The 16113-nt window shown below is 42.4% G+C and overlaps 1 protein-coding gene across 1 annotated transcript in view; it reads left to right on the top strand.

The window, feature by feature from the left end:
• Positions 1-16113, top strand: part of LOC147747528 (vitellogenin-A2-like) — an 82632-nt gene that overhangs the window by 14068 nt on the left and 52451 nt on the right. Inside the window, exons 8-13 of the mRNA XM_086954014.1 lie at positions 276-433; positions 521-686; positions 1154-1279; positions 8503-8721; positions 10389-10612; positions 10718-10815. Of these exons, the coding sequence (XP_086810140.1) occupies positions 276-433; positions 521-686; positions 1154-1279; positions 8503-8721; positions 10389-10612; positions 10718-10815 (991 nt within the window). The remainder of the gene's footprint in view (positions 1-275; positions 434-520; positions 687-1153; positions 1280-8502; positions 8722-10388; positions 10613-10717; positions 10816-16113) is intronic.

Consider the following 16113-nt stretch of genomic DNA (forward strand, 5'->3'; position numbering starts at 1 on the left):
TTAAATGCTACATACATAGCATTTAAGGAATCACAATTTGCAATTCCTTAAATGCTTGCGCAAAATAATTTTGCAGTGCTATTTTTTGATACATCGCATTTGCCGATTTGTTTGTCGCAAACGCTGCAGCATTTGCGACACAAAAAACGGATGATACATCTGCCCCTTGGTTCGTTAAAGTTTGCTTATATAGTATGTTTCATGTTCTATTTCTGAGTTATTGATTGTAAACACATTATATTATTTCTACTTAAGTGTTTCACATTTTGTGATAGGTTGCAGAAACCCTGCAGCACTTAGTGCAGAATAACCAACAGCAGGTACATGCCGATGCTCCAGCCAGATTCCTACAGCTCATCCAGATTCTACGTGCAGCAAGCTATGAAAACATCCAGGCCATATGGAAGCAGTTTGCAGACAGACCTCAGTACAGGTGATTTGTTTTCAGGATGTTACACAAATGGCTTGTGTCAATTGAATTGTATGTGTGTAACTCATGGCATTGGTATGTTACCTGCAGGCGCTGGCTTCTGAACGCCATCCCAGCAGTGGGAACCATTGATGCACTGAAGGTTATCAAGCAGAAGATCCACAACCAGGAGCTGAGTCCCAGGGAGGCAGCCCAGGCTGCCACTCTAGCTGTCCAGTTTGCCAAAGCAGATCACCAGACCTTACAAGTAGCTCAAGTAAGAGTAGCACTCTGCATAGGTATTTTTTTCAATGAGAATTCCCAAAATACTGCAATTTCTAATTATAGCAATAAGCCCTAGCTGCATGCTACCATTGTCACTTTCAATTCCACACTATTCTGTTTTATGCTACTTTGCAAAACAAAAACATTTTTTGTATTTTAGTTCTGTTGTGCTACCCGCTCAATTCTATTACACACTCATTTCACATTGGTCTCACCAATATTATCTTGGGTGCATAGACTTTACCATATATATCAACAACTACCCCAAAATGTCATTTATTTTGAGTATGTTATTTTAACATCATTTAGAAAATGGTTGCTTTGTGGACTGGCAAAATATATACAATACAACTCACTGAGGTATTTCTGAAAATGTAGTAAATATTTCAAGAACATGAGTGGTGTATAAAAAAACATACTCTCTACACCAATGTTTGACCTCTGTCTGTGACCTTGCAGGATTTAGTGAAAGTGGCAGAACATCAGAAATCCTCTATCATCTATAAGGCTGTGATCCTGGCTTATGGGTCAATAGTGAACAAGTATTGCGGTGCACACTCCTCTTGTCCTGAGGACGCCCTATCCGTGAGTAGCATTTTTAACACTGAGAAGGGATATTATATTGCATGGAATGTATTTAGTTTATTAACACAATCAGTGTGCTTTTGCTTCTGATTAATGCTTGTGTGTTTATTTATGTGGACACAATATTTGTGATAATTGGGCTTCCATTATTACTATAATTACAATCAGGTATGATCTGCCTGTAGGTGCCCAAGTGCTACATTTATTTATATCTGTATAGGTGTTATTGATAAGAGAGGGTAACATTACATTTTGACAATAGTGCCCAGGTTAAGATACTTAAAATGAATGCACACTAGGAAAATGCCTTCTGTGTGCATTCACCATATACACTAGGCACACCTTCAGTCAGTATGTCCCACAGATTAAGTGTGCTCTCTTAATTGATAATATAAAGTAAATGTGTTTGAAGGACAATTTCATGTCATGTACAGCAGTACTGACAATGAGTCCCTGTCTCAGAGATGGTGTGTGTGGCCCTCGTAAGAGCTATTATCTTGAACACTGGATTCGAACCAAATTCTCATTTAGAGGCTGGTCAGCCTCCTCCACCAGGTTTAGGGAGGCCCAAAGGAAGCAGAGGAAAGGTAGATGATGGTTTGCTGTCTCGCTGTTCTTCTCCTGCCACTCTCGGGCCTTTATGGAACCAACATAGATGGGTGGATTTCAGGTGATGCTCTTGTGTTTCAAGCCTCGATGATGCACGATAGCCAGTGTCAGATGACTCTTTTTCATGCTGACAGTGGATTAGAGTCACTGTCAGCAGTGCAACAGCATTACAATCTCATACAACCTGTGTCCGGGAAGGGAAAGAAAGAAAGGTTCAGGGGGTCTTTGGGAGAGGTGGCAGGAAGCTGGGTATTTTTGTCACATAAAGTTTCAAAAGAACCCCCTCTCACCTGTATACTCATCTATCGTCCCCCTCAATCCCCTTTATTGTTTCTTCCGGACTTTTTGGAAGTTTTGGCCACTATCACAGTCAACAACTCTTCCATTTTGCTTTTGGGTGATTTTAATTTTTGGCCTTCTGACCCAGCCGAATGCCCATCTTCTAAGGAATTTTCTGACACCCTTCACTCTCTTAATTTCATATCTCATATTCACTCTCCCACTCACATCAAGGGTCATACTCTTGACCAGATCTGGTCCCTAAATGGCCCCGTAGAGTCCCCTTCTATCTCGCGCTGTACTTGGTCTGACCACCACCTGATTTCCTTTGCTCTTTCCATTCACCCCCCGGTCAAGCCCCCTCTCCCCAAAACATATGGGTTCGTGCTTGGGGTCGAGTGGACCCTGATAGTCTATCCTCCCTACTTACCACCTCCCTTCCTTCCCTGCAAGGTCTTTCTACCCGTTCCCAGGTCACGGCCATTGAACAATGGCTATCTTCAGGCTGTGACTCCATTGCCCCCCTGAAACGGGTCTCAACCAAACGAGAGAAGGACGCCAATCAGTGGTTCAATCAAGATCTTAAAGCCACTAAACTGGCGGTACGTCGAGCGGAGCGGGCCTGGAGGAGAAACTACTGCCCCTCTTTGCGTTTGGAGTTTATTAACATCCTGACGCTATATAAAAAAAATATCCTGGAGGCAAAAACCATCTATTTCTCCTCCAAAATCCTCGCAGCCGAAAACAAATCGAAGGAAATCTTCTCGATCGTACACAATCTGGCGTTTTTGGACAGAACCTCCCTTAAACCCACCCCTTCCCAGGAACTCTGTCACTCCCTCAATAACTTTTTTATTCAAAAAATTGCTACTATTAAAGCTAACATCCCCCTTCCTTCCCCTACTTTTGTGGACCCCCAGTGTCCTCCCCCGAAGGAACATCTTACCGCCCTCCCACCTCTAACTAAGGAATCTCTGACTGCCATAATTCCACTCGTCAAATCTGGTTCCCCACTAGATCCCTGCCCGGCCTACATTCTCGGTCACATCTTTTCTAGCTGTCCAGACCCCCCCCCTTCACCTTCTCAACAGCTCTCTCTTCCAGGGCGTGGTACCTAACTCACTTAAATCCGCTGTCATCGTCCCCATTTTGATAAAACCGGGCGCCGATCCCTCAGTTCCAGCTAATTTTCGCCCCATCTCCCTCCTGCCGTTCCTGGCGAAAGTACTCGAGCGCCACGTCACCGGCGCCTTGAGCTCTTTCGTGGAGAAGAACGGGGCTCTCGCCCCCCACAGGGCCGGGTTCCGCCCCGCACACTCTACGGAGTCCGTAGTACTTTCGGTCCTTGATAACCTCAGGGAGGGAATGGATACCAGCCAACCTCAGGCCTTGGTCCTCCTCGATCTCTCAGCCGCTTTTGACACGGTGGATCATTCCATCTTGCTTTCCCGTGTCAGGGCGGCGGGGATCGGGGGCACTGCGTTGGTCTGGCTATCCTCCTTCCTGAGGGACCGCACCCAGGCAGTTCGCCTGGGCGATTTTACTGCGGACTTCCGCGATGTTCAGTGCGGGGTCCCCCAAGGTTCCTCCCTTTCCCCCCTCTTATTTAACCTTTATATCTCCCCCTTATCTTTTCACTGCAACAAATGGAGGTCGCCGTATTCAACTATGCGGACGACGTCCAGCTTGTTTTCAATCTTTCCTCTTCCCCCGATTCTGCTCTTAATTTCCAAACCATCATGATCCACATCCGAGACTGGATGAACCACAACCATCTTAAACTCAACCCAGACAAGACTGAGCTGGTGTTGACGGGTGGTTCATCCAGCCCCTGGTCCTCCATTTTTTGGCCCCTTTCCCTTGGTCCCCCACCTGTTCCCTCTACCTCAGTCAAAACTCTAGGCATCAAGCTCAATTCCCAACTCACCCTTCACTCCCAGGTCAGCTCTGTGGTTTCTTCTTCTTTTCTGGCACTGCGTACTATACGCAAGGTGTCCCGTTTTTTCTCATTTGATGCCCTAAAACTGATCACCCTTGCCATGGTCGTATCCCGCCTGGATTATGGCAACGCCCTATATGCAGGTATACCTGCATATAGTCTTCGGCGTTTGCAACAGATCCAAAACCAGGCGGCGCGCCTGGTGTTCAAACTCCCAAAGTCCCACCATGCCACTCCCCTCCTAAAGTCCCTACATTGGCTTCCTGTCTGTGCTCAAGTCCAGTTTAAGCTTGCTTCTATCACCTTTCAAGCACAACTGGGCACGGCACCGGCTTTCATCTCATCTGAGATTATCCCCTATGTTCCCTCCAGGGAACTGCGTTCATCTACCCAATCCCTTCTTACAGTTCCACGGTTCCGGAGAAAGAAATGGGGAGGTTCGAAATTTGCGACCCTCGCTCTGATTTTCTGGAACTCTTTGCCTCTGGAGCTCAGAGCTTCAACCTCGTACCTACTGTTCCGGAAACAGCTCAAGGCACATCTTTTTGCTAAATTTTTTAATTAATGCATTAGTTGCTCATTTTCTTTTTCCAATTTTAGCTCCTGCTCTCCTGCCCAGTTCTCGGTCAGTTAGCGCCATGAAACCGCTGGTGTACGTGCGCTGTATAAATAATTTTAAATAGAAATAGAAAAATAGAAATAGTGCTCAGTGAGCTAATGGTGTACTTATGGCTACTGTCACTGATATGGAGGCTGCAAGATGAATCCCACAAAGGCAAACTCAGTCCTATATCTTCAGAAGTTAAGTTAAGCAATAGCGTTAGGTGATAGTGTACCATTTATCTCCAGGGCTTATGGATGCTTGCATGAAGTGCTAAATAAAAAACAAGTTATTGTTGTAGAATGGAGCAATGAAGAAACAGAGAAATAGAAAGGTGATGAGTCAGGCAGGACACTATTTTCTTTATACATGAGTAGAGTGAAGGAGGCTACGGGAGGTTGGACATGGTGATTTTGGTGTGATGCTCTCCTGTAGAGCCTGCACAGCTCATCCAAGACATCAGTTTAGAGCAGAGGTCTTCAAACTGTGGGGCGCGCCCCCTTGGGGGGGCATGGATGGGTTCCCAGGGGGGCGCAAATCACTCAGCAAATACATATAAATGAAGATGGCCTGGAAATACGGCGTGTATTTGCGGCATTTCCAGGCTGTCTTCATTTATTCTGAGCCCTCATAATGAAAGTGAGAACTGAGGTGGGGGCAGGGGTCATTGAGTGTGCTGGCAGGGTCGGTATTCAGATTACACTTCCAGATCAAAGATTATAAAGTGCTCTATACAGTAAATCACTTTCTGATCAACTTGGTAGCTTTTTGCTTTCCTGCTTGAGGTGGTGTGTATTTTGCAGTCTAGCAAACTAATTGAGGAGAAAATACATATAATAGAAACGTTCTGTTCAATGTAGTTACATACTCTGGGAAAGCTGTACTTTTCTTTCAAATAGAGGCGAGCCAGAGCCGAGGGTCTGGCTCGCATCCTAGAGCCGGTGCAGGTGCCAAGCACTGAAAATATTTGCTAAGTAAATCATGCAACAAAGATCAAGTAAAATATGATAATGCCTCCTCAAAATTCCTAAAAGTGTATTTCTTTAACTTGTCGAAGCTTTGACATTAATATGGCACCCTATATTTCGCAGTGAAAAGTACTTATTAAAAGTGATAGTTTTGTAAAACTGGACATCTGAACTCACATTTAAAAGTGCTTTCCTACGTGACAGTGAAGAAAACCTTTTTAGTAAAATAAATTATTTGCCTAAGATCACACAATTTGATAAGCGAGGAGCCCGCGATTTATCTGGTTAATTTTTCTGCAAATCAGCAGAAAATGCGTATCTTTTTTCCTTGCCTTTATGTTAAGGGTTTGTTTTTACCTCTTACTTCATTTTTCTGTAGTTTTTAAATACAGCGTGAACTCAACCAGAGATGCCGAGCGCTTTAAATGAGCAACAGTTACATTACACAAGGTTACATGATTGTTTATAGGCACAAGGAGAATAAGTGATTTGCCCAGAATCACAGGGTGTTGAGCCGATGCCGAGACTCGCACCCAGATCCTCACTTCCGCATTATGTAGGTCTGTCACTAATGCCAGATCCTGGTTAAAGGGAGGGAGGCAGGAAGAAGCCACATGAAAGCTCTGCTCCTTATGGGCTCGAGCTTCCAATAGGACCTCAAGCTGAGCCAGAGCATGGATTCAAACTCTCGCCTTCAGCGGCTCGCCCATCTATACTCAACAAACTTGTGGGATTTGTGATGCCATATTAGAGCCCACTGTTCAAGTCGATTATTTATTCTTCTGGCTTTTTGTTGAGCATTGTTGGCACAATTCGCAACTCTTTTATGCATCTATGCCCAACCTCGCTGCAAAAAAATAAAAATATATACCTGTTGTTTAAGTCCAAGTCTTTGTTTCATATATTGAGAATGCGCTGACAACAGGGCAACCATGAGAGATGTTCCTAATTTCAGACTTTTTGCGTTCCGAATTAACCTAGTGCTTTTGGCCCTCTGAAAATAACACCAACACATCTTTTTTACGTATGGCATCCATTTTTAATTGGACATAAGTTGCATTTTTCAACATCCTGTTGATTCGAACCTCTATGTCCACTTTCATGTGTGTAATCCATCACCTCCCCAGGATTATTTTTCATTAATCTCCCAAAAAGTTCCTTTTATCACAACCCCTTTACCTCTTGTCATCATGTTATCCTTCTATACCTCTTAAATCTGTCACACAAAAAACTCGTTGGAGACTGAAACATAAACATATTGAGGAGAATTAAGGAACTAGGGGGCATATTTACAATAAAATGGCGTGGTGAAGCGTGTCGTTAAGCCAAGAAGGCTAACAACATGCTCCTTCACTTTAGAAATGCAGGGCTGTGCCATATTTACAAGAGTATGGTGCAACCATGAGTTTCCCCCTGCGCTGGTGCTAAATTTAGCTGTCTAGCACCTACTCAGGCACCATAGTGCAAGGCTGTCTGCATTGAGGGTAAGATTGTTTATGTCAGAGGTCTTCAAACTGTGGGTTGTGCTCTCTGGGGGGGTATGGATGGGTTCTCCGGGGGAGGGCGCAAATACCTCTGCAAATACATGTAAATGAAAATGGCCCGGAAGTACAGAGTGTATTTGCTGCTTTTCAAGACTTCATAAAGGGCCATTAATAAGTGCAGCAGGTACTGCTGCCAGGTGTGTTAGTGGTCACTGTTAGTTATCATGAATGAAGGAGATGCTGCAGGGCTGGGGCCCAGGGGTTTGAGGGGCCCACGGATTCACAATTATGACTGTCTACTTTAAAAAAAAGGGGCATAGGAGGTTATTTTCCTTTCTAGCATAATGACTGAGGGCACCCTTGCAGAAAAAAAGGGATACAACATGTTGGAGCTCTTTTTTTCGAACAGGACAGAGAGCCCGTTTCAAGGTTGGAGTGATGGTCAGGCATGATGGTGAAGAGTTAAAAGATGCAGAGGAGATAACCTGCTACTCAGGACTGCAGTTATTATTAGTGCAGTAGGTGCAGTTGCAATGGGGTTCAAGAGTGTGAGGGGCTCACAAACACCTCAATTATGGGGAGCAGTATTTTTAGGGCAATGCATATTTTAGTTTGATTTATTCTGCTGTTTTATACTTCTCTTATTTGGTGTGGTTCATGAACTATAGAAAAAGTACTCCTGAAATCATCTCATAAGCCCCACTCTCCAAATCCTTGCCTTAAAGTTTTGAAGGGGGGCCCAACCTCAAAATATTTTGCTAAGGGGGCTCAGAGCAAAAAAGTTTGAAGACCTCTGTTTTAGATGGTTAGAGTCCATCGGGTGGCGATGAATAAAGCAGTCACAAAAATGAAGTTTGTTATCAATGATTTCCATGAGTTTCGTATTTTTTTATGTTACTCAGTATATTTGTATGATAAACAACTGAATAGTTGACAGCTATCTCTCCTTAATTATCTCTTTATTGCTCCCATCAAAACAGTGAACAACGTGGGAGTGACACTTTGCTCTAACAACTCAGTCTCCGTTGCTACAACTAAGCACCAAACAAAGCACATTCTCTACTCTGCAACATGTCCATAATCTGCTCTATATTAAACTTATCACAAAGATTCCTTCTTATTCATGGTCTAGTCTTATCTATATTACTTTCCTGCCCATCCATTCTCATGGGCGCTCCACTGAAGACCTTTTCTAAACTATAAGTGGTCCATAGTGGAGTAGTAAGAATACTTTTGACGGAAAACCATGAGCATATCTCACCATACAGACAAAAATCAAAGAGAAAGGAGTAAGAAATGAGAATATGCTAATGAAAGACTGTCAAAACTCTGTTTCTTTTCAGCCCCTGCATGACCTGGCAGCTGAAGCAGCCAACAATGCCCATGAAGAGGACATGGCGCTGGCTCTGAAAGCCATGGGTAATGCAGGACAGCCAGCCAGTATCAAGCGCATCCAGAAGTTCCTTCCAGGATTCTCCTCCAGTGCTTCCCAACTCCCAGTGAGGATCCAGACTGATGCAGTGATGTCCCTGAGGAACATTGCCAAGGAGGATCCAAAGAGGGTAAGAGAAACGCAGGCAAACTCACCAAATAACCATCCTAAAGTGTATTTATGAAAAAACAAATAAACCTGCAAAATGGGTTTACACCTACGTGTGGGAACTGTTTTACTATATTTTGAAATTACCAAACATTCTGGGAAAAACACTTCGAAAGCTGTGTTGGGATTTACAAAACGTTCAAAAGGCAATGCACGTGAGTGTGTGGGCCCAACGTTCATCTACGATTGTAAAACATTTCTGGAATGCACCTGTTTATCCTTATCTGCCTTTTTAAAAATTCTTCCACATTGGGTAGGAATTTTGAGAAGGTCACTAATAAAGACTATTCCCCTTTTCCTTTATAAACAAACTTTTCTGGTGTGAAGCCTCCTCTTTCAAAATACCACCTCGAGAGACGGTGGTATGCTAAGCAATTTCCATACACCTAAGGCTAGCTTATGCCATTTAAGGTATGGTTGTGCTAAAAAGTGTGCTAAAGGCATTGAAAATATATGTGCATGGTCACAGTTAGAGCTTTGTTAGTGTTAATCTCACACTGCTATGTACAAACAACCTACCCGGCAACTCTATTGTAATGGTTTTCATTAATACTCAATAAAGCACAGAAATGTTATGACTTCTCCATACAGAGATTACACCTGCATGTGTGGAAACAGTATTGTGAATCCACTGCAAGCAATGCATACAGCGTTTCTGTACTTATTCTGATTAGCTTTGAGAACAAGACCAACATAGTAAGCTAGACATCAAGATAATGTTGAATAGTAACTTAAATACATATTTTAAGACGTTTTCTAAACTTCATAGCTACCATTTAATAGGTTGAAGCACATCAAAAAATCTAAATAAGGCCTCTTTTCAAATCATTGCTCTACTTGAGGCTATTTAAAGGGAGCAATAATACTCTAGCATGCCCATCCATGGTACATCTTGGAAACTGAGGGACAGATTCATAAAGATTGGTGTATGAGTAGGTGTGACTTGCTGTTATAATACTCCTGCGTTGCTCACAAATCTGAAGAGTAGGCCAGGAGTGCTCTTGCTTTACACCTGGCAGCTTGCCCCAGTAATTTTGGAGTAAGTGCTAACATCATGTTTGTGGATTGAGCCCACAATGTGTAGCCGAGTGCTTAGGACTTTGGGCAAACTATAGACGTTTGACATGCCAAGTTCAAATCACAATTTGTCTGTGTTCATGCAGTAAAATGAGAATGCAAGGCTTGGTTCTTTAGATGTAGTTTATTAAACGGCATAGGGCCCAGGTTGCAAAGGTTTTGCTGTGACAAAGTATGCCTTATTTATGCATTACTCCTGCCTTATTCTTGAATTTCAGTGGTCACTATTGAGTAATAAAATAGTATGTTGCAGCAACATCTACATGGATCTGGCTAGCGGTTAATCCAGATATTGGAGACTTACTGTTTGCTGCACATCAGCAATATCAAATATGACTGCACTTCCTGAAAAGTGACCTGAACTTTAGACAGTAGTAGAAATAACTAGGTATGCAGATACTACTTTAGTAACTACATACAGTACAGCATCTTCTGGTCATTAAGCTTGATATCAATCCAAATACATAACCATATGGAAAGGTGCATTTCCAGCACCTGATACCACTTCTTTAACATAAAGTACAATAGATATATGTTTTTTTCTCTCTGTAGGTTCAGGAGATTCTGCTCCAGATCTTCATGGACCGTCAGGTTCGTACTGAAGTCCGGATGATGGCTGCCATGGTTCTGTTTGAAACCAAGCCTGGTCTCGCCTTATTGACAACCATCGCCAACATAGCATCCAAGGAGAGCAAAGTGAACCTGCAACTCGCGAGCTTCGTCTATTCACAACTGAAGGCTTTGTCCAGAAACCGAGTCCCATCGCTCCATCAAGTGTAAGTGTAAAAGTACAAGGTTCTTATTGAATGGAGATTTATAAGAAAATGTAATCATACTTGTAACAAGATCTCAATGATGACAGGTAACATTATTTCCTTCAGGGCTGCGGCTTCCAGTGTTGCTGTAAAGATATTAAACCCGGCGCTCGACAGAATGAGCTATCGATACAGCAAAGCCTTACACATGGGTTCCTTCCAACGTAAGTCTTTAAAGGGTACTTTAGCACATTTTAAGGTGTTTTGGTTGCTTTTTGTAAACATTTCCAAAGCTGCGATATTTTTTCAAGTAGTTCCATTAATAAAAACATTTTATCAGTGGAGTGCAAAACTACACCAACAATTAATGTATAATATGCATCTTAGGAAAGACACATAACCCCTGATTGTCACAACATTCTTTCTGCTAGCTGTCAGAAGGCTGTCATATGTTTACAGATAGTAGTTGTCCTACAATTATGGATGAGCTCCAAACCTTCACTCCTTGCTTGATACAACAACAACACAGCATTAAAGATTTTCTGCCTTCATAAGCATAGCCAGAAAGCTCCATTCCAATGGGATCAGGATATCAGAGAGATTGTAAATAAGCAAGATTCAACGAGTCACATTATTGACTGAGTGGTTTGGGATGTTCCTGAAATTTCCATCTAAATTTAGGCTCCGTAAATAAAGTGACGTGCAATTTTATGTTAAAAAGCCACATGAAGGAGGAGCAGAGCATCAACTCCTTTTATATCCATGAAGACTTACAAAGTGTTGTGTAATTTGTTAATATGGCATTTGATATACTGGATGACTACATTAAAGACAGAATTATAGTGTGAATATGGTCATGCTTATTTTACAGCTGTGATCAAGGAACCATCTCTGATTTTACAGTGCTCCAACACAATGCTAACATTATGTTTTGATACATTTTAGGACCGGCCAAATCACTAACATTATGGTATGTTACATGTTTGGTGGAATAACTTATAATAGAGTCAAGCTGGAGTTTAGTCACTGTCCCAAACATCATCTCAAAACTATACTAACACTATGGGCTAGAGGTGAATCACAAAAGTGGGGCAAACCCAGTGCAAAGCTTTGTACAGGGATTTATGTTTGCTACGCAACCTCTGCTTTGCATTAGAAAGTTGCCTAATTTAACACATGTTTGTACACTACTATGCACTACACTGCACTGCTTTGATGCTAGGGCCGTTCTATGGGTGGCACATGAAAGTTCCCTTGCATGCACAGAGGATTTTATATACAAAGCCCTGTTAACTGAAAAGGGTAGACAGTGATTTCTGCCAAAATTGTATTCTTACTTGACGTAGGCAGAAGATTTCTCAAAGCTGTGCAGATTTTGTGTGGTTGCTGCACATTTCAGCACACATATATAGTGGGAAAATGATTAACGTATGTCGAAGTATTTTGAGATGTTGCAGGTCCCCTTTCAGTATAAAACCAATGCTTGACATCATGCACATATTCTTGCACTATGGTGCAAGGGTTTGTGCATTCGTTCAATGTAGCCAAAAGTATGCCAGCAACAGTGAAGAGAAAAGCAGGGCCATATCTTAATAGATATATTGGTGTTTTCTTCTCTCCTTTTGACACAACCCAGCCTAGTAACTTTGCTGTATTGTGTTGTATTAAAATGAAGTAAATTGACTTTGAAGGTGCTGTGTTTGAAGCTCTACAATAGAAAGGGTAGACAAAAAGGACAAAGAGCACTCTGTAGTGTAAGTCCATATTTAATCTGAATCTTGAGAATAAAGTGACCATTTCTCCCTTTTTTACTCTCATCATCACTGTGAAGAAAAATGATGACTGTCAGGAGGTCTCCCTGGATGCCCCAGCCCAAAAAATAATGTTTCATGATAACTCTTCACCCTCTTTAAGTGTACGAGGGTTTCTGTGCTGCCACTCATGAGACAGGAACAAAATGTGATGATAATACCAGTCACTGCTATATTTAAGTCTATTGTTTCGCAGAACTCACCCTAAGCCTTTGGTGCTGAAAATTTGAAGTTCAGGAATGATAGTGAAAAACAAGTCCATCATCTTGGTTGTAAATCTACTTCCACTGCTTTGGCTGTAATGCCATTCAGCAGATTCAACAGAAATATTTACCAGACTTTTTTTATATTACTGTTTCATCACTTTCGTGAAATAACAGCACCTATCGGTTATCAACATATACATTTTTCCAGAAGCCTTCTTGAAAAAATGGTAGAATATTTTTTCTTCAACAAGATAACACACTAATAGCACCTTTTAGGTAAATCAGGGGAAAATAATTATTCACAAAGATAACGAATAATTCCTCACACCCTTTGTGTGTAAGGGGGTTCTCTGCTACCACTCAAGAAACAGGAAGAATCACTCCTTGTATTTATGACTTACAGCATGTGATGAAGCTACCAGCCCCACTGGATGTATGTTTAAACACAACCAAGGTCTTTTGTGCTGGCAATTTAAAGTGCAGGAAAAACATTAAAAATGTTTACAAATATATGGGTGGATTGTCAGTCAGCAGATTCAGCAAAACCTTTTACAGACACAAAAGAACTGCCTTATATTCTGTCAAACAGGTGGCTTGTATATTGTATCTAGTATGAGGCTACCTCTTGAAATGGTATTAGTATCCTTCATTTCTAGTTCCCATAAACCAGCACTAGTGTATTGCAGATAAAATCTGGCATTTACCGAATACTTAGGGTCTCATTTAGAGCCTTGAATACAGCTCACCAACTCTCAGATCAAGGGCTTCATTCACAAAGGTCAGTCAATCAATCAGTATTTGTATAGCCCAGCACTGTCACCCCTAGAGGTATCTAAGCACTGAGGATGCTGTGTCGCAGTCAAAAAGCCAGGTCTTGAGTCTCTTTCTAAAGTCTGCCAGGGAAGGTGCTGTTTGGAGGTGGGGTGAAATTAAGTCCAGGTCTTGGTGGCTATGTAGGAGAAAGAGGGTCTCCCACTACTGTTGCGATGGATGCAGGGGGTGTGGTTGAGTGGTGTGGCTCACTGGTTTGAGGCGGCAGACCCGGAAGCAGAGAACGGCCCGGGACCAGGGTTCAATTCCCGACGTGGCAGGGTCGTGGACCAGGGTCAGCTGACTCGATAATTCTCGCCTCGGTGCCTACTATAACCAGTGATCACACTCGGCAACTCTGGGCATTAGCTTGCCTCATCTCTACAACGGCCCCCCACATTTGCTGGGGATGCCTAGTTTCACCTTGGAGATACTCAGTAGGGACCATCTCACAGGGATAGCCAGGACGGGTTCCCCAGCGGTCTACAACGCCACGACGCCTCAGGGCAGCAGTGCGCTTTACAAGACACTTTACATTACATTACATTGAGGGCATGCGAGGAGAAGCGCAGGTGTCTGGAGGGTTGATGGAATTTCAGTCGATGGTTGATTTAGGATGGACCTTGATAATGGAGCGCTTTGTAGGCTTGCCTGAGGATCTTGAACTGATACCTCTTCTGGAAGGGGAGTTACTGGAGGTTTCTGAGGTGGGTAATGATATGTGAAAGTTTGGGAAGGTCAAGTATGAGTCTGTAAGGAAAACGTACACTTTTATCTAACTTTATAATTTTTGGGGTATTCACAAACTAAGTTTAATTTTATTAACAGTAATTTTACAACTGCCGAGACTCAACACCCATTGCAGGGACCCTGCACATAGAAATATAGGCCTGTCCTATCTTTTTATGTGAAGGCTTGTCTGCCTTGACTGCAGAGTTTCAGCAGTCATAAAATTACTATTAGTAAAATTAAACTCATAGTTTTTGAATACTAGAAAAATATTAAAGTTGGACAAAAGTGTAATTTTACCTTTGAGAATTAGGCCCCAAGACATCATAAGGACTGAATGATGCAAGCTGAATGTATCTCTGTCCTCTGTAAGGCTGCATTTGTTGCCTATGGAAGCTCAAAAATGGGGCTGCTTTGCATGTGGCTTACCTTTCACATGGTGGTACGGATGTATCATTATTTGATGTAGCAGATGCAGGAAGACAACTTGCTGCGCTTATCTGGGTCAAATGGGAAGAGCAGGAAAGTGCCATCTGTGCCAACATAAAGCACATCTCTGCTCCCTTTCTGCAATGGTGCACTGTGTGCTGCCAAGGACCAATGCAGGCCCCCTTGTGCCATGGTGCTAGACTGCTTGCATTATAGGTAGGATTGTGTATTTGCAGGAAGGGAGACTTTCCTGCACAAAAACAATCCTGAGAGTTGTTTTACTCTTTCTAATTACATAGCATTTCGATGCATTCCTAGGTTTACCTGTCTTGGTAAATCTGAGAATATGCCAAAATAAATGGATGGATGCATGGAAACACCAAGTTACACTTATATAACGCATTCCCAGCACCAGGGCCGGACTGGCTACCGGGCAGTTTGGAATGCTGCTGAGCTGGGGGCTGATTTTGTTGATGGGGATCTGCATGTACAAAACGAAATTTGTTTTGCTTTCATTATTTCGAAGCACACGCAGGTCTCCATGAACGAAATCAGCCCCCTCTGCAAGAAACTCAGCCACCAGCTTGGCAGCATTCCAAAATGCACAGTAGCCAGTCCGACCCTGCCCAGCACTTCCTTGCATTATTTTATTTTCCAAACAATGTGTGGCCACGCAAGATGGTCTTGCGTGGTTTCCTAAATCTGACTTAAGGATTGTGTGCCCTTGTGTCATGACGCAAGGGCAATGTAATACTTTGATAAATCAGGCCCTTTGTTTTTATGCCCATACATTTTCCTCTTTTTTAATGGGGAGGTTGCCATACACATACACCTTACACTATCCCTATGATATGCTCTACCTATCAAACCCATGACAGCCAAGAAAAAGAGAATAGGCGGCAAACATTCTCCCTTGAACAAAAATAGTCCCCTTGAATGATCAATCTTTGTTCATCAGAGTCACTGATGGTTGCATTTCCTTGACTACAAAACCCCACCTGGCCCCCATTGACCTAATCTGGATATAAGGATTTTGGGCATTTCACGCTTTCTGTTAAAGATGTTGACTTACTTATAAGGAATAGCTGAGATTCCTGGGCCCCGGCCCTAATAGCATACCAATAACAGTTATCAAATCAAATCCGAAAGTGTGGGGCTATGTCTTAGTGCTACTTTTTAATGAAACCACTTTAAATGGTCATGTTCCAGCAAATTGGAAAGGCTCTTACATTCAACCGATATCTAATAAAAGCCCAGGATCAGAACCTAGCAGTTATCGGTGTATTGCTTTGTTAAATGCTGATGGTAATATATACGCCAAGTACCTCCATTTATTTATTTTTGCTTGGGCTAAGGCAGATGATTGTCTTCTGGTTAATCAAACTTGCTTTAGATCTAAGTGTCCCACTGCCTCCTATTTATGTGTTTTAGCTACTATACTTCATTGTGCACTAAATTTAAAAAGAACTCATTTATTTGTCTGTTTTGTGGACAGTTCTACTGCTGTTGATAAGGTTTTAAAACAGGTAATGGAAAA

The sequence above is a fragment of the Lissotriton vulgaris genome, chromosome 1_1 (assembly GCF_964263255.1).
Source record: "Lissotriton vulgaris chromosome 1_1, aLisVul1.2, whole genome shotgun sequence".
Classification (NCBI taxonomy): domain Eukaryota; kingdom Metazoa; phylum Chordata; class Amphibia; order Caudata; family Salamandridae; genus Lissotriton; species Lissotriton vulgaris.